General features: G+C 38.6%; 1 protein-coding gene across 4 annotated transcripts in view; it reads right to left on the bottom strand.

Moving 5' to 3' along the window:
- Positions 1-19,625, bottom strand: part of LOC122661367 (protein furry homolog-like) — a 56,905-nt gene that overhangs the window by 3,146 nt on the left and 34,134 nt on the right. For all 4 annotated transcript variants that reach the window (XM_043856740.1, XM_043856741.1, XM_043856738.1 and 1 more), the window contains 8 exons: positions 9,434-9,535; positions 8,889-9,246; positions 8,691-8,804; positions 5,884-6,518; positions 5,541-5,731; positions 4,336-4,558; positions 1,740-1,859; positions 327-1,100 (listed from right to left, as the gene is read on the bottom strand). In XM_043856740.1, coding sequence (XP_043712675.1) covers positions 327-1,100; positions 1,740-1,859; positions 4,336-4,558; positions 5,541-5,731; positions 5,884-6,518; positions 8,691-8,804; positions 8,889-9,246; positions 9,434-9,535 — 2,517 coding nt within the window. The remainder of the gene's footprint in view (positions 1-326; positions 1,101-1,739; positions 1,860-4,335; positions 4,559-5,540; positions 5,732-5,883; positions 6,519-8,690; positions 8,805-8,888; positions 9,247-9,433; positions 9,536-19,625) is intronic.

Raw genomic sequence — 19,625 nt, 5'->3', positions numbered from 1 at the left:
AATTAGCCCTTCCTAGATATTGCATTTCCATTATCAGGGAAGAAAAAAGAGATTATTTTTTTGGTAACAGAAAAAAGAGACATTACACTATTAAGAAGAGAGTTGGGGAAGTAATGCAAGCCAAATACCAAGTAGAATATAAAGGATGATGCTGGTGCTTCACATCTCAATGCTATCAATTAGACGAATCATATTTTCACTACTATTTTTGGGATTTTTTCCATCCAAGAAATTGTTGATCAACTGAACAGCCTAGAGTGCAAACTGCAAACTAGCACGCCACTGTTGAGATGTGAAGCACCATTGCAACAGAGGAGAAGGAATACCTGATCAATACAAGCAGGAAAAAGGTCCAAATTTGTCTGTAGAAGATTCTTCAAGGCTGTTTTAGCTAGAGAAACACGTTGGTGGGCACTCCTATGCCGATCACGTCCACCAGCAGTACGCCCTCCTTCTCCCGTATATTTTGCATAGGATGGAGTCCTTGGATCAGCGGGTGAATAGCCAAAAGGTGCCCTGGGTGCTGGCTCAATGAACAGACTGTTAACCCAAGAGATTATGCGACCACTCATCTTTCGCACATTATCATCAAAACAAGGCCCATATAACAGTGAAGCCATGGCATTCATGGAGGCCCACTGAATTGCCTCAACTTGCTCATTCATTTCCTTATCAAATGAAATTTTATCAACAGAATCCTTTGGGCGGATGTGCTGAGCCGACTTATAACGCTCAATTTCACGACGGTACTCACTGACACCATCTTGACCCAACATACTTCCAGTGTCATCACACCAAGAGAGAAGAAGATCGAATAGTTGCTTTCGACTTTTGATATCAAATCTCTCTGATTTTGAGTCCACAAACTCGGGGGCCAGTGATCTTAAAACAGATGCTAATGCAAAGCGGAGAGGTTGCATTTCTTGAAAGCTCTCAGTAGGTGCTGTAACAATCTGCTTAGTTGTTTCTTCAATTAACTTCAAATAGTGAAGACGGAAAACTGGTTTTCGACTCAGCACTCCAGGCCAAATATTCTCAGCAACAGTACGGTATATATTTGCAATGGGAACACGGAGTTCCTCTCGACGGGCTTTCTGACTCTGCATTAATATAGGTAGAAAATTTCATTAACTTGTGGGTCTAAATATAAAAATCATTAAAATGGCATAGAATGCACACACACCCACCCCTCCACCTGTGTGCACACCATAGCTAAAAAATCCAACATACAGTCGAAAAAGGACAATAAAGGAAAATTTTGTGCAGACTCTCAATGTTAGGAAGCAAAAAACAAGCTAAAGATTCGCCGACCATACATGAAAAATTAGCATGTAGGTTGACAGAAAAATTTAGCAAGTTTTTTGGGTATAATATATTTAAATCATAAGTATGCTTTTATTTGGGATACAATGAAAACAATATGTTTAATAAATTATTACAGATATTGATGGAATTAACTAAAAATTGAGCACATATTCCAGCAGTACAAAGAATAAAAGAAAATCAAAGAAAATGTCCCTGGTTTAGACAAGACATCACATTATGAAAAAGTTCTGGTGTTGTATTCCGTGAATAAAAGAAAATAGACAAGGCCACTGAAGCCATAAGTTGAAGAAAGAAAATACAAACAGAACTTGGACTAAAGTTACTATTTTTTTAGAGGCAGCAGACAACCCAAAATTACATCTCTCTTTCAGGCAAAATACAAAGCCATTTTGAGCATTCAACTCTTATTATACCTTCCACTTTGGTTTTCCTTCCGTCTCCAATGAAACCTCTTCAACAAAAGATGCAAGCTCACCAAACATAATCTCACAAACTTCCAGATGAGAGTGTCCAAGAGCCATGGTTGCTGCATGCTAGATATAGGAACAGGAAAAGGAAAAAATCATCAACCACATTCTAAGAGAAAATAAATTAGTAAAATTACTCGTTTTGTTTAAAGTATTTCCAATGTTTTTCAGAAACATAGCCTCCTACCACTCATGATTTTATTTCCAGCTGCAACCTTAGAACTGGGTCAACCAATTGGCAAGAGATTTAATTTATAAAATCCATACAGAGAATGCCAACAGATAATGAATCTGAGTAAATGTACATGTGCATCATTATGCAATTGATAAATCATGTGCGTTTTCCTCCTAAGGTTATTTATTAGGCAGTGTGCATGTGTGTGTGTGTATATTTGACTATGTGTGCTTGTGTATTTTTAGAGCATATAAGTGACTATATGCTGAAATCAAGTTGTAATGCTGCGCATTTTACAATTGAATAATTTAGGTAGAAGTAAAGTAATAGCAACCAGTACTTTCAGGCTTTTCAACAACAACAACAATAAGCTCAGCCTTACTGGAACAATAAGAGATCTATTAAGAGAAAGATTTATCCGAGAGAAAATCTTAGCAGTTACATCCAATCACAAATTATCGTACTTTCACTTTCCCTTCTTACCCAGATTGGTGTGGTTTTTATTCTCAATTTTTTCCTATCCCATCTGGGTCTGCCGCCTATTATTCCACCCATCGCGGTAGCTGAATGTGAAAATCTTACTGAACTTAATGGGGTTGGCAACATGAATCCAAACAAACAAAATAGGTAAAACTGAGGATTAGACAAAATAAGGGAATGAAGAGACATATAAAGAGGGAAGGGAAATGAGATGAGAAGTGAAAATTGGGAAATGACAACTGAATGATGTAAAACAAAAGAAAAGTGAAAGATACAAGTAAAAGGAAAGAGGCAAAGCCCAGCAAGTCAGGAGAATCTCAGCTAAATAGGGTCTGTTACATGGATCCTTGCCCTCAAATAGGCTCTATCCGAGGTCATACCTGGTACAAGACCTAGACTATACTTTCAGGCTTTTCAAAAGCCATAAGTGAAGAGAAATGTACAACTTCTACTGGATTAGAAGCATGAAAGATACCTAATACTCTATGCAAAATCCACGAAAGCACAAGGGTAATCAACTTATCAACATGCAAGAAGTTCCTCTCCTGGTATATATCTTTGGTTTAGTGCGACAGATAAGCTCTTGCAAAGTCTCGATGACCAGCTAACAATTGTTGTTAAGGCAATGCTTTAACTACATGCCATGGGAACCCTCAATTTCTCATCAATAAAGGAAACATTTAAACAGGGCACAAGAGTTTTTTGGTATCTGAATTACATCCTCATCTAATTCAGCACAAAATACATAACATAGAATAAATGATTACAATGATGATCAATAATCATAGCTTGTACAACTCTACATGCACCCATTATCCACAAACCAATAGATGGCCAATGCTTCATAAATACTCCCATGAAGTTCAGCTTGCAGATAGAGTCCAAAATATATGTAGCATTGGTGGTGTACAAACTTGTTCGCAGTTGCAAGAAGTTATCAAAAGCAATCCGAAGAAAGGGTGAAGCTACTCCAAGCCGTAAATCACTTGAAAATTGGATTTGAGGAGATCCAAAGAATTGGAGCTTTGGGTTTTTTGAGCTTGTTTCTTCCCCAACTGAAAAACGGGAAACTGAACTCTAGATCTAGCTTTTTCTAGTGTTGTGTTTCGCATGGAGATTGTCATTTTTGCTTCAAATTTCCAGATCCATAGCGGACAAGTTGGATTCATGAAGATTGAATGGTGCTTTCTCTCATCCAGTGAAGCTCCATGAAATGGTTTTGCAAAAAACAAAAAGAGAAAACACAGTTTTTTTTTAATCCAAAAAATTATTTTTAATATCTTTTCTAGGAATGCAAATTTTTTTTCATATTTTCTGGCTTTTGAGAATTTTTTTTCAGAAATTTGTGGAAAATTTTCTAAAGCCAATCCCACTTTTGCCCCAAATTGGTTGATACATGGATTATACTGCTGATATCAGCCCAGTAAACTCGGGATTGGATTGGTATTGGTGGTGGCTGATCTGATCCCACGACCCAATACCTAAATCCTTGATCCTATATGCAGCACCAATAACTTAATTGCCAGCCATTTGATGATTCTGCTATAAAATAGCCCACACCAAAAACCAATCCAGATGTCTGTATCCTTCGTGGCACAACTTCCTCTTGGAGCAACCAGCAAAGGTGTTCTGACTGCTCAGAGAGAGAGAGAGAGATCTAGTAGAAAAGAACTGAGCAAACTCACTTTTTGAGTAGGAGAAGGAAATCCCCATTCCCCCAGTTGTGGGTACACATGTGCCTAATCCAGTCAGCATTCTATAGTTTTGGCCAAGCCAAGACATATCAGAGCCTCACTTGTTCAAAAATGCAGAATCATCACTATTCTACTCAAAATGAGCGATAGATTTAGACCGACGAAACAAAACAGCCATTTTAGAACAACTTACCACATGTGCTTCAGATCCGGATTTTAGCGATGGGAAAATAAGATGATAGAGATCTTTAGCTCCTGCTAAACTGCCAATTTGTCTACTATCAGGTGGACAAGAGCATGCAAACATCGCATACATAAGCCACTGATCCAACTTATTTTCAGCATCCTGTGATTGATAAGCCTTCCCACCTAACTCTATCGGTGTAATATGAGCAAGACGATGCATAACTTCCAACCTGAGAATTTGAAAACAATTTAGATTCCTAATTTCAATTTGAGACAAACAGCAGGACATAGTTGAAGCATAATAAATACCAAAAACACCCATTTCTTCATGATTTTCATTATAAATTATTTTTATAAAATTCTCATATAAATAGATTCAATGAAATTATAACAAATTATTTTTTAGCCGACAAGGCAAATGCCAAAAGGAGTAAGACAGTTGGCTAACTCCTGTTTATGTATGGAAAATCAGTAGCTCATAGTTTCCTATTACACATTTAAAATATGGACATATTTCTTTGACTTGTTTATGGCCTGTAGATTTGCTAATTATTCTTGGTGGGTCCCTTAGCTGAAAAAGAAGTGTATTGTGGAATTTACTATTGTTTCCTGTTTAGACTAGGTTTATTTTCCTATTCAGATTACAGTTGCATTTACAAGTTATAAATAAACGCACAACCCACGATAGAACTCCATAGACTGAATCTATCGTGGTTCAGCACATATTCTCCCATTGTTCTCTCTTTCTTCTCTTCATAAATTTTGGTTTGCTTTCTATTTGGTTTTGTCACAACTATCATATGTTGTGGGTTGGGACTTCATCAGGAGAGGAATAGAAGTGTTTTCGAGACAATTTGAGAAACTTCCCTAGAATTTCTGCTGATGTCGGCTGCTATCTATTTAAGTGGACTTTGGTTTATAAAGATTTTGTTGAGGTAGATAGAATTTAATTTTCTTCCAGGTGGGTTACAATGCTTTTCACATCTTTTTATTTTTTTAATGTATAGCTGGTATAGTTTTTTGGAGACTTCTGATCCTTATATCAATTGTAATTATGCATACTTTATGAGTAATAAATATAATTGTTGTTGTTCCTGATAAAAAAAAAGTAGTGGAAAACTAGAAAATTTCTGTCAAGACGGCAATGAACATTCAAGAAACAAATATAGATGTAGGTCCCACAAATGCATATTTATGTGAAAGTTTCCTTACTTAGCTTCCTGAACTGAACTAGGGCAAAGTTCACCAGCATATTTGATGAGCTCACTAAGACAGCGAGTCCATCTGTTCTTGTCAGTGTCAATAAGGGATTGAAGAGTCACATCAGGGGGAACTGCATCTGATTCTCGTCTCAAATCATAAGGGCGGCCAGAATCCCAATAGCAGTTCTGGACAATGTCATCCTGTAAAATTCAGAGGAAAATTTTTGAGGTTCACACCTGGGAAATCCACACTGCTCATAACATTCCTCTACAAAGAAAAAAAGGATACTGTTTCTTTTTTTTTGGAGGGGGGGGGGGAAGAGGAGAAGATAACCATAAGGATGAAAACACACCCCATTTTCTTCAAGAACATCAATTATAAATATTGGTTCTGCTTCATTTTTCAATTTATAATCAGATGAATTGTTCAGATAGAAGTCTCTTAGATCATTTATTAGGGCCCGAACACAGCGCAGTAACTCCAAAGCCGTATGTCTGATCTGAACATCCACAGAACTAAGAAAAATCAGACCAACTGCATCTATCTCTGAAGCACGAAACTCAATCGCTTCCATTGAATGATGGGAAGTCAATATCTTCTGAACTCTATCATTTCTGTTCCCCCCTCTCCCGGAATCCTGAGCATGACTTTGTAGCTTCTCATCAGACAAACAAGCCCTCCAAAACCGCATTAGTTCCACAAGGCGTCCCAACGATGTCTGAATGAGAAGAGGAAATTCATCAGGAAGCCGTAGGATGAAGTTGGCCATCCCTCTCATCACTGCAAAGCGACGATGGGGAAGGTCTCTTACAATCCGATTCAGCACCTGTACTGCTTCTTCTCGGACGCCAGGGTCTATACTTATGCCATATTGAGGGATAATTTCCGTGATTTTGTCATTTCGACCTACTTCTTCAATCAGATAGGGTATGCACTTCAGCACCGACCGGAACAGATATCCTTGAGATTTTTCCTTTGTGACGGCATCTGGGAAGTGCATACCTTGTTAGTAATAGATCATCATCCAAGAGGCATGTCATGAATTACAAAAACTCCAACACATTTTGAGAACAGTGATAGAAAAATATTCTTTTGCTAAAATATCCTTGATTAATATATTAAGAGAAAAAATGGGAGAGAGTAATACCAACAATTGAAAACCCACTGAAGTACAAGTACGTTGAGGGATATACAACAATTGAAACATAAATGAAGGTAATAATTATCCAAAATCCAAAACATCTCCCATCAGTGACTGAAGACCTAGTCAATCAGTTTTTGCAACAAATACTACAAGAATTAACCATCCTTGATTTCCTTATGATAGGTGGAGGGTTAGGTGGCCATGAAGCAACCAGGAGAATGAGGAAGTACATTAATGAAGAATGGAAGGAGTAAGTTTGGGCAACAAAAACCTCTAAGTGTCAATGCACCTTATCGAGCCGCAACGTCAATGCACCTTATCGAGGAGCAAATAGGAAACACCTTGGCTACTTGAAGGGAAACAGAAAAAATTCTAATGGTGATGTAGTTACATTTGACATTAATCCCACGTGGAGGCCTTTCCATATGCTTGGGAGGATCATAAGGTGCTAGTGGCAGTCCAATGAGTTGAAATTGACCTTCGGGTAGTTATAGTATAGGATTGGCCTTATATTTTTCTGGGTTTCATTGTAATGGGCCTAATTTATAAACCCATAAAATGGGGATATAGTTAGTACAAGGGATTAGTAGTTAAGTGTTTGAGTTAGATTAGAATACTTAATAGCTAGATATAAGTAAGAATGATTAGGAGTCCTTTTATCAATCAATTTAGGAATTTTAGAAAGTCTTTATATATGTAATACATCCCTCATTAATTGGAAATAATTTGAGAAAAGAATGAGTTTTTTTTTTTTTTAAAGAGTTTTGGTGTTGTTGAGCAATGCATATGGGATTGGTAGACTTAGTGGAAAATCAACCTTGTAAAGAGCCATGTGTCTGGTAACAACCTCAATTCTAAATTGAGAGTCCACTTTGATTGTATTTTGGGGCTATCCAATGGAAACATGGCCTCTTCAATATTCAGGGCCTCACATAGGGAGGCAATCCTAGTTCGGTGACCCAATGGTCGAGAAGTTTCCTAAGAGACTAGCCACTAGGAATAGGACTTGCATGCATCTAGGGATTGAATAACCTTGATTAAATCCACATTTGCAAACCTCCCAACATATTAGATGTCTATTACTGAAGCTCGTACAAGCATTGTTAATTAAACAAAAGAAGATACAACAGAACTTTCTTGCATAGTTGTCAAGGTGTTGCCTAGGCGTCCATGCTCTTTCTTGGGTCCAAGGCGACAGCACACCTTATTGACACTTCACAAGTTCAAATTTATTTATGTTTATTGCTTTATTTTTTGATGAATATGCTTATATTATATCATATGCTTTGTTTATTATATGTTGGTTTTCTCATATTAGGCCATTATAAGCAAATAATTATATCATATTGCATTGCTATGGGTTCTATATTGCATATATACATAATTATATAAAATTCTCGTTGCTATATTACATATTGCCATAGAATACACGTCTAGGTGCCCCTCCAACGTCTTGGTTGCCTAGTCAACAATTATGCTTTCTTGGCAACCAAAGATTCTATAAAATACCATCCAATCAATTGGGAAACTTTGTGACTCCCAAGGGAGAAAGATGACCTTGGATTGGAGATGGTTAGTTAAAGGAACACTTCCCTATTGGTCAAGTGGGTATTGGGTCTTCATGGGGTATCATAGGGTTCTTACAATACATTAATAGACCCAGATCAGATAAACATTATCATTTTTTGACATCTTTTGACCAAAGTGTTCCATCCATTGCCAAACCCTTTCCTTCCAAGGCACAATCAAGGAATTCCCAACAAACCATGACATAATGCCTTCTCAAAATCAAGTTTTGACACCACTATTTCGGCACTGGAGATTAATGACTTTTTTAAGATATAGCCTCTCTATAGAGTCTTAAGTAATGCGTTGCTTCAAAAAAAATCTTGGTATGAAAAATTAATATCATCCAATATCCATTGGACAAAACCAGATCTTGTTACTATGTTAGGCATTTAATAATTTGCAAAGATCTTAAGAATCATATTATCAACTTTGGAAAACAACATTACCTATGGTAGTCTTTGAAGATGTAAGAAGAGCCTGACTATAGGTTCTGTGGCAAGACCTTAAAATTGACTCAATTGCAGACTTCACCTTTGGAATGTAGTGTTCAATCTCATGACCTTCAATGTAAGAATCAAAGAGACAAGTTAAGTACCTTTACAAAAAGGAGATAAGAGCTTACAAACACAGCAGTCCTTCATTACCTTGGAAAACTTTTAGACCAATATGCTGATTTGAAGGAGACATGACGATGGCAAGCAAAGCACGTAGGCCAATGACTTTAGCTTCACTTAGACTATCCGGCTTCAATAATTCCAGTATCATATGGTTCATGGAAAAGTCTAGGTTACTTTCTGCTATTGTCACACAGAAATCAACAAGTTTATCATGCTGGACATCCTGAGTAAGCATTCCTTTCCTCAGAAGCGTCAAAAGTTGTGAGGTCACACTATCTAGGTAGTCCCATACACGATTTCTGGGTTGGTAATCTGCATAAACATTCAAATAAAATCTTACAACTCGATGAAGGCAATCCAAGGCCATGAAACGATGGTTCTTGTCCTGCATAAATAATAGCATTACATCAGATGGGTAAATAAGGGAAAGTATGAAGATAAACTAGTTCTTCAGCCCTTGTAAACTGACATCGCAGCATAGAGAAATAAGAGCTAATTAACAAATTTAAAGAATCATATCAGCCACCGCTGTTCGTCCCTCTGTGCTGTCACATAATACATCATGAGCTTACCCTAAGATGCTTGTAAAGATGTTCCATGTGAGGACCAAAGTTACTGTTGAATGTTTGAGGATCACCAAGACAGAGAAGAATGGTCACCAAAGGGTAGCCAACCTAGAAAAAAATATAAATATATTTGCTCAGGCAGACAAATTTACAGAAATAATTGGCAACAAGAAATAACTAGGTACAAGGAAATATAGCAAAAAGTGCCATATATTTAATTTATGTACATTGGACTGAATCAACATAGTATGGCTTAAGAGAGCACAAGATAAACCAAGCTTCAGCAGTCCATCCACTTAAAATAAAAATAGGCGAGGGCAGATTTCACCATCCCAGGTAAGACCGATGAATAAGAAACCTAACTCACTTTAGGTTTAACACAGGATAAGTTCAGGATGGAGGATAGGATATGAAGGCCACATGAAAAAATAAACAGCATGATCTTGCAAAGAGAATATCATGATGTAAGACCAAATCTGAGGCTATGTACAGATACCTAGGATAGTAAATTATGCTTTTCCAACTACACAAATATCAGTTTCAGAAAAAAAATATATATATATTCTGTGGTTTAAGAAAAGGCCAATATCCTAAATAATTTTGTAGAAGTAAAAAATATCTACGTGCAGAGAAGCACATATAGAGAAAGAATGTAAAAATAGTTTCAAACCCACTGGGTTGGGAAACATTCAATTCAGGGAAGCTACAAAGCTTAACTTATTTTCATTTTTAAAAGCTTCTGGACACTTCAAAAAATTGTGTCAAAGGTGAGATGAAGTGAGACAAAATCAGATTTTAGAAGGATTATTGGAGTGGATACGATCTGTCAAGGCTATCAAAGGAAGGTGTAATTGTCACTTGTTAGCATCCCAAAACACCAGAACCGAGAGTGATGGGAAGAGAGGAGATGAAGAAGAGGAAGGTGGACTATCTAGACAATGGATCGAACTAGCAGTCCCCTCCCAAAGAGCCTTTATTTATATAAAATCAGAGTACAAGTAAAGATTCCTAATCCTACCAGGAATCACTAAATTAGAAACATAGACACAATAGGAAACCATGCTAAGACCAGAGGTCAAAAACTAATACTGACTCTAATTAAAAACATAGAAAAGGGTCACCTAGGAGTTGAGCATCTCGATTAGAATACTCTAATCGAGATAGCCCTAACCGTAGAGCCCGATATACTCTATCACTCCCCCTCAAGCTGGAGCATACAAATCACCTAGGCCCAGCTTGGAACAGCCTCTTCGAAAAGCAGGTCCAAACAACGGTTCGGTAAACAGATCACCGAGTTGGTTAGTAGTTGAAACAAATGGAGTAAAAACCAACTTCTTCATAACAACATCCTGAACAAAGTGACAATCAACTTCAATGTGATGCAGATTCATCACCAAATAGGGCTTGTTTCATTAGGAATAAGTCTAGGGTTGGGTTACATACATGTTGGGCCTTTGATCCCATGGGTTTCTAATGTAATAGGTCACTTTTATGGGCCTAAAATATGGGCATATAGGTTGCATACGGGATTAGCCCAATACTTAGTTTATTTTTATGTTTTTTAATTGAACCGGTTCAAATTTGTTGCATCCAATTAGTTCAATTTAAGTGATCATGAGACTTGGTTAAGTGGTCATGTGACAACGTAAGTGGTCATGTGATGTAGGTTGGGCTGGATTAGGACTCTATAAGTCCAGCCATGTTTTGAGTCTATTTCCTTTAGTATTCTAGTTTCCTAGTCAGTTTAAATTACCCCATTCCTTTTTAGTGTCTAAGTCTATTTTTGAGTCTTCTATATAAGTTTGTAAGGGAGGCCAGCATTATATACGAATTTTGATTAATAAAAACTCAGCTTTATGCTTGCTGCCTTTGCTCCATCGTGAGTGTGCCTTGTGAGTAATATCAAGGTTGCCTTGGGAGTAATATCAAGGTGAAGGGTGAGTGGACTCTCACGACTCCTTGCGCCTGTCTAGTACCGGGAGGTTCTTCTTCTTCTTCAATCGAGCTTCTTCAAGCTGCTGTTGCTGCCTTTGAAGGAGATCAAACCTTCTTCTTCTTCTTCAATCGAGCTTCTTCAAGCTGCTGTTGCTGCCTTTGAAGGAGATCAAACCAGTTAAGTATTTAGTTTCCTACATATATCCTTCCCCTCTTCATCCTCTAACCTAATCCACACCCCCCTTCATCCATCAAACCCTAATCTTCATTAAACCTGCAACTCTATTCTGCCCTAAATTGTAGAATTTCGTAACTCATTCAAACCCTCACTTCTTTATACCAAAATAACCCCCTAGACTTGCCCATTAATACCCTATAAACCCCTTTCCCAAAATCCACCCCTAAACCCTAGATCCTGAAAACACTCCATTTTTACAAGGCCTCTAACCCGAAACCCTTGATTTCCAACTTCATCCAAATCAATCCAAACCTACACCAATAGACTCCTAAAAACCTGCACATCATTACCAAATAAAACCCTAGCTCGAAACCCTAAACCTAACCCTAATTCTGCCCTAATTAGCCTAAGCTGTCCCAATCGGCCAACCTTGTTTGGTGATCCTATTACCCTGGTTCCTAGTGGGACTACTCCTACCTAAGACTACATTAAATTGGTATCAGAGGCATGGACGAACATGGCAACCTTGTTGTTGATCCAACACTACCACCCCCACCTGATCCCGTGGCTGCAATCATGGGCATGCTCCATAAGATCAGTGATCGGTTACAGATTGTAGAACAAAGGCAAGCTGTGTCTCTTGTAAGCAACCCTCTATATGTGGAGGAGGACAGATTCCAAATTCATTCTGAAGTACGTGGAACTCTGGGAAGGGATGAATATCATAGAGATCATCCCAGATGTCACAGGGACCACAGAGATCATTCCAGACATGACAGAGGTTACAAGGACCGACGTAGACCTGACAGAGATGACTATAGAGAAGATAGGGACAGAACTACAGAAGCACCTCGAAGACCTAACTTTGAGGAATACATGAGATCCTACTTCACTGGAGATGAAGATACTAATAGGAGGTACGATACACAGAAGGTCAAACTAGAGCTGAAGGAATATAATGGGCATGGTGATCCACAGGTATTCTATGACTGGCTTGCTGCCCAGGACGATTTTTTTTATTGGTATGACTTGCCTAAAGATCGAAAGATGAGATTGGCACGTACCAAACTGATTGGCCCTGCTCGAGAATGGTGGCGAAAGACAGAGAGAGATATGGAACGTGAAGGTAATGCATCTACTAATTGGGAGGATATGAAGTATGATTTGAAAGAGAAATACTTGCCCAGGCATTACAGAGCCCAGATGCAAGATCAACTTAACTCCCTACGGCAAGGGACTATGACTGTATCCGAGTATATGCAGCAGTTCGATTCTCTTTCTTCTCGTACTGATACCAGAGAGAGTGCTACTCAGATGTTGTCTCGATTTTGGCTGGGATTGAGATCTGATATTGTTAGGGCTATTGGAGTTGTTGATGTTCTGGACATCAAGGATTGTTTCGAGAAGGCATTGAAGGCTGAAGAATTATTGGCTAGAAATAAAAGATTTGATTCCTCCATTGAAGGTACCAACATAACTTTGTCAGCATTCAAGTCTACTACCACTGGTCACAATCGAGTTGGAAATTCTACTGTTGGTTCTACTCGATCAGGTAGGAGTAGGAGAAGGGGATTCTAGGATTTAGAGATATGATTAGGTTACTAATTTAATGTAGTCCTAGGTAGATAGGAGACCTACTAGGAGCCAGATAACAGGATCAATAGCAAAAGGGATTGCTGGTTCGAATGGACAGTACTAGGTTTTAGGTTAATTCTAGGGTTTAGGATGGGAATTTGGGAATGGGTCTTATATGACTTTAATATGCAGGTCTAAGGGGTTATTATGGGATAAAAATAATTGGATTTGGGAAGGTTTTAAAATTCTGCAATTCTGGACAGAATTGAATTGCAGGTTTAATAGAGGTTAGGGTTTGATGGATGGAAGGGGGTGTGGATTAGGTTAGAGGATGAAGAAGAAGGGAAGGATAACTTGCAAAAACTGTAAACACTTACTGGATTTGCAGATCTACAACAACAGTAGCTTGAAGAAGCTTGATTGAAGAAAAAGAACCTCCCGATCTACAAGATGCAAGGAGTCGCCGGAGTCCACCAGCCCTCACCTTGATATTACTCACAAGGTAGCCTTGATATTACTCACAAGGTTCACTCAACAGAGCAGAGCAGCAATGGCAGCAAGCATAAAGCTAATTTTTATTAATCAAATTCGTATTCAAGGCTTTGCCCCCTTACAACCTCATATAAAAGACTCAAAAATAGACTTCTACTCTAAAAAGGAAAGGCCTAACCCTATCCCTAACCTATTAGGTAACTTAAACTGACTAGGAAACTGAAATACTAAAGGAAATAGACTCAAAACATGGCTGGACTTATAGAGTCCTAATCCAGCCCAACTTACATCACATAACCCCTTAAGTTGTCACATGACCACTTAACCAAGTCACATGATCACTTAAATTGAACCAATTGGATGCAACCAATTTGAACTAGTTCAATTAAAAACATAAAAATAAACTAAGTATTGGGCTAATCCCGTATGCAACCTATATACCCCTAGTTTAGGCTCATTAAAGTGGCCTATTACATAGAAAACCCTTGGGATCAAAGGCCCAACATATATATATCACAACCCTAGACTTATTCCTAATAAAAGAAGCCCAGTTTGGTGATAAATCTGTATCAACTCTCTCCAACTTGAAAAAATTCGTCCTCGAATTTTGTAGTGATGAGGGGGAATCAACATGTGATCAGCAACTTTGACCATCTCCAAAAAGAATTCTGGTGAAGCAGGAGCATTAGGAATATAGTCTTCAAGGCGTGGAGCTTTCTCTTCGAAGAACCATGGTAGCATAACAAACTCTACGTGCTCTACCTCTGAATCAGCACCAATTGTGAATGCCCTTTTCATAGAGTCTTCAATGTTAGCAACCTTCTCATCTAATACTTGAGATACAAGCTCCACCTCTTCAAGAACAGCATCTTGAATATTATTGATCTCCTGTTGAATATTCTCAACCACCTCTTCATCTTCTGCTGTTTCAGCTTTGTCTACTTTGACTTCTTCAACGTAGACCTCTTCAGTAGAATCTTCCACATGTTGACTTTCCATCTTTGAAGCTTCAGGCATTGTCTCTTTCTTTTCATCACAATTCACTGTGATTACTTCAGTTTTATCTTCAACTTGTGCTCTCTCAATTTCCGTTGGCAATGTACATTTGTATTCAGCCACTGGTTTAACACTGGTGATGTCAGATTTCCAACACTCTTCAACTTGCAAACGGAATCTCATTGATGGAGGCTTCAAGTTGTCTTCAGATTTGAAGGCCTTTTGATGGTGATGTTGTCGATGGGAATTTAAGTTACCTTATTGTAGAGCTCTGAATGTCCGTGGGAAATATTTCTTACTCAGATCTTCTTTCATCTGTGCCCATGTAACAGGTTCTCTACCACGGTAGTCAGGATAATCCATCTGGGTTCTCCACCAATTATGTGCTGGTCCCACTAGCTTGGTATGTGCTAGTCTCATTTTCCTATGCTCAGGCAAATTATACCAATTAAAATAATCATCTAAAGCAGCTAACCAATCACAAAATACCTGTGGATCTGGTCTGCCATCATAGTCTCTCAACTCATATGCCTCTGGAGGTCTACGGCGTCTCCTGTAGTTTATGTATCCTCTGTTCCTATCTTCACTATGATCTCTGTACCTTTCTCTGTCTTCTCTGTATTGATCTCTCCTTGGGGCTCTTTGTACTACCGAATTGACTTGATATCTGTCCTTTTCTAGGAGAATGTTGTTGTCCTTATGAGGGGGTAGTCCTCTTTTCTTCCAATCGTGTCACCTTTTCATTCAACTTCTGTAGCATCTCCATTATAGCAGCCATAGGATCAGGTGGAGGGGGCGGAACTGGATTGCCTTGTACATCCATGGCTTTGATACCAATTTAATGTAGTCCTAGGTAGGAAAAGTCCCACTAGGAACCAGGGTAATAGGGTTGGCCGAATGGGACAGATTTGGCTAATTAGGGAAAAATTTAGGGTTAGGGTTGAGTAATGATAATGGGGTTTATAGGGTTTTAAAATGCAGGTTTAGGCAAGGATCGAGAACTCGAGATCTCGGCGAGAGATCTCGCCGAGTTTCTCGGTTTTGTGCCATACCGAGTCAAGTTAACAGTTGGTTCCTAGGAGTGCAATTTCTCGGCCGAGATCTCGATATCTCGAGGCTCAAAAATAGGTTCTTTTCAATACAAAAAAAACAATATCTCACCGAGATCTCGGTTGGGCCCAAAAGTGCTATTTACTTGTATTCAGCCCATTTTTCACCCAAAAACCCATTTCCAACGTAAGAGAGAGCAGGGACAGAACTCGATAGGCTCTAAACCAAGGGGAAAAACACCTCTCCTTCAAATTTCTTCTTCTTGCTTTCGATTCTTGGCTGGAATGCACTGTTTGGAGTAAGATTGAAGTGCCAAAGTCAAGATTCAAGTGCCAATTTGAAGCATCATCACCTATTTGCAAGATTTCAAAGGTATTTTCTATTTTTTCCCCAAATCTATTTTTTCCAAAAAAAAATTTTGTAATCCTTGTTAGATTCATGTGGTTTTAATATATGTTGAACATTTTTGCCCGATCTATCACTTGATGGAGTCGGATTTTTTTTTCAGTTAATAAATTATTTATTATAATTTCTGAAAAAATAAATGATTTATTTGAAAAAAGAAAATGAAAAAAATAGGATGAATAGTGATTGTTTGAAAATGATTTTGATATATGTTAAACTACTTGGGATGCTCTATAGCCCCATGGATTAATTTTTTATTTTTACCTATTAAAAAAATTATTTTATTTTTCAGATTTAATAAATATATTATAAAAATAAAAAATATATATATAATATTAAGGAAAAATACTTATTGCTTATGAAAAATTATGTACAACATATGTACATAATATTCAACTTCAAATGGTGTCGAATTCATCATTACATTATATTTTTCTTATATTTTAAGGTATAAATAGTTTTAAAAAAAATTCAATATTATTCTTAATTAACAAATAAATACTAGGATTAGGAGATAAATAAGAGATAATTATTTCATAGTACTAGTAGCTTAACATTACGTTTAAGAGTTATGAATAGCATACTTTAAGTCTTGAATACCTTACTTTAAGTGATCCATGGTTATTAATACATGCTTTTTTATGTAACAGTGTAAAACATAAGACATTTTGTATACAATGTCTGATATAGCATGGCAACATGGAGTCCGCATGTCCGCAAACAAAAAGAAGTCCAAATGCAATTATTGTGGGAAGTTGCTATCTGGAGGAGCCACCAGGTTAAAGCAACACTTGTCTGGTACAGGCAAGGATGTTTCCTCATGCCCAAATGTTCCTATCCAAGTGAAAGTGGCAATGGCACAACATTTGAAAGGAGGAAGATTAAAAAAATCTGAGAGGGAAAGAATGCAACAAGAGTTTAATGAGGCAGTACTAGAGAGGGCTGGTGTAGAGGTTTGTGGCGGAGATGATACTGACATTGGGCCTCCACCTGGTGAGTTTCAATCAGAGGCTGAATGGAGAATTTACCAGCAGACTTTGGCTGAGAGTAGACAAAGTTTTCATTTTGATAATATAAGAGCATATGAGTAAGCAAGAGGAGCTGGTGGATCTGGCTCAGCTGCACCAGTGCAAGAAGATGAGAGGAGGAGAAGCACTGGGACAAGAAATATACCACGACCCTAAACCCGACCACGAGTACAAGGTCCAGAACCCATTTTTGAGCAAGATCCCACAACTTTTAGGCAACAAGATGCCTACTAGCCAACCATCCCACAAATATTTGGTGGTAAACAAGAGAAAGCACGAAAAGCCTTCAGCAAGTTCATGCTTTACCATGGCATTCCAGCCGATGTAGCACAAGGAACATACTATAATGCATTCCTTGCTGTTGCAGGGAGGGTTGGTGCAGGATGGAAGGGACCTTCACCATTTGAATTATACAATGTATATTTGCCTCAGGAGGTAGAGGAGCTAAAAGAATACATTGATGGTTTGAAGCCAATGTGGGAGACATATGGGGTTACTCTTATGGCTGATGGTTGGACTGGACCTACTAGGCTGTCCATCATAAATTTCATGGTGAGTTGCAATGGAAAGACTATATTCTTGAAGTCTATCGATGCATCAAAGCATATAAAGGATGCATTATACTTGTATAAGGAGTTGAAGCAAGTGGTGGAGGAGGTAGGACCAAGGAACGTTATCCAAATTGTGACGGATAACGGTTCCAACTATAAAAAGGCTGGAGAGAAGTTGATGAATAAGAAGAGTAAGAGGATCCGGCTCTTTTGGACCCCATGTGCAGCCCATTCTATTGATTTAATGCTGAAGGACATGGGGAAAAAGACTTTGGTGGCGGGTGTGATAAATAGGGCAAGACAAGTGACAACTTTTGTGTATAACCATTCTTATGCTTTAGCCTTGATGAGGGAAAAATGCAGATTTAGTGAGGCCTGGTGTCACTCGATTTACCACCAATTACATTGCATTGAAGAGCTTTCAGAGTAAGGCGATAGGTCTAAGGTGTATGTTTGCAAGTCATGAATGGTTTGTTTGGCAAGGTTCTAAGTCAGAAGAAGCAAAGGCAGCACAATGATCATTGCAAATGATGGATTTTGGAAGGACTTGGGGAAAGTGGTTGGCATATTAGAGCCGGGTGGCAGATCGAGGATGGTTGATACGAGAAGAAGCCTACTTTGGGCCACATTTATGCGCCATCCAAAAATGAAGGAAATGGTTAGAGCTGCTATACCTCGAAGTGCAAAAGTCCTACACTAACATCATTGATGAGCGGTGGGAGAAGCACTTGAGTCATCCATTGCATAAGGCTGGTGAGTTCAACATACTTTATACTTTAAATGTTATAACTTTTTTACATCTACATATTCAAAACCCTAAAGGCATTAAGTCACTAACAAATCATATTTGTGGTGTTTACTTTACCAGCATACTCTTTGAATTCAAAGTATCACTACTCCCATGATCTTGGGCTAGACACGTAATTGTTAGAGGCGCTCAAGCCACTCGTAAGTCGAGCCCCATCCAAAGACACAAGCGCTTCAGAATGATGAGGTGAGAGTATGGGACTTTGGTACTTTGGTAGTTAGTTTATGAATGTAATTACTAAATAGGAAATACTAATGCCTCAAATTGAAAATAGATCAAATACTTCAGAGAGGCCTCAAAAGTTTGGCCAACAAGTCACAGTGGAGGGTAGACAAAAGTCGACCCTGGTAGGTGGCATGATATTACATTTATGAATTATAATTTTATCTCTTTAGAATGTACATATTCTTACTATTCTATATTTGTAATGCAGCCGACTGGTGGGTGCTTTATGATACAAGTTCACCCAACCTGAGGAAGGTAGCAGTGAGAGTGCTCTCACAAACTTGTTCATCCTCCGGATGCGAGCGCAACTGGAGTACATTCTCATTGATACATTCAAAGAGGCGGAACAGGTTGGGTAGCGAACGACTAGAGCAGCTTGTGTATGTGCACTACAATATGAGATTAAGGATGAGGCAACATACGTGAAGGAATTGAGGCTAATGATAAAGAACCCATTGAACTGTCCAACATTTTTCAAGAGGACTCTGATGACGATGAGGATCCCCTATTCCAGTGGGTGAGGGATCGTGGTACACCTGATATGGATCAGCCTGAGGGTAGGCCCGACCCCACCATTGCGTTTGTAACCGGCACTGATGTTGATGAATATATGTCGACGCAAGAGGGGCGTGCACATGCATAGTCACCGAAACCTTTTGAGCCTGCTGTAGGAAGTCCTGCTGATGATGATGATGGTGGTGGTGATGACACTGGTGATGCTAGTAATGGTGATGGTGATGGTGATGCTGGTGGTGGTGGTGGTGGTAGTGAGGCTGCTGTTGCTAGTGGCATGCGGAGTGGCAATTATTATAATGATCGTTATGAGGGGATGCGCGAGCAATACGAGCATGATGTGGGAACGCAGGGGGGCACTATGCGTTTCACCGGTGAGTCTCAGTTTACGCATGCCACTCAAGATCAAGACCATGGTGGCCACCCTAAAACATACAACAGA

This window comes from Telopea speciosissima, chromosome 5 (assembly GCF_018873765.1).
Source record: "Telopea speciosissima isolate NSW1024214 ecotype Mountain lineage chromosome 5, Tspe_v1, whole genome shotgun sequence".
NCBI classification, from domain to species: Eukaryota; Viridiplantae; Streptophyta; class Magnoliopsida; order Proteales; family Proteaceae; genus Telopea; species Telopea speciosissima.
This window is presented reverse-complemented; position numbering and strand designations above follow the sequence as displayed.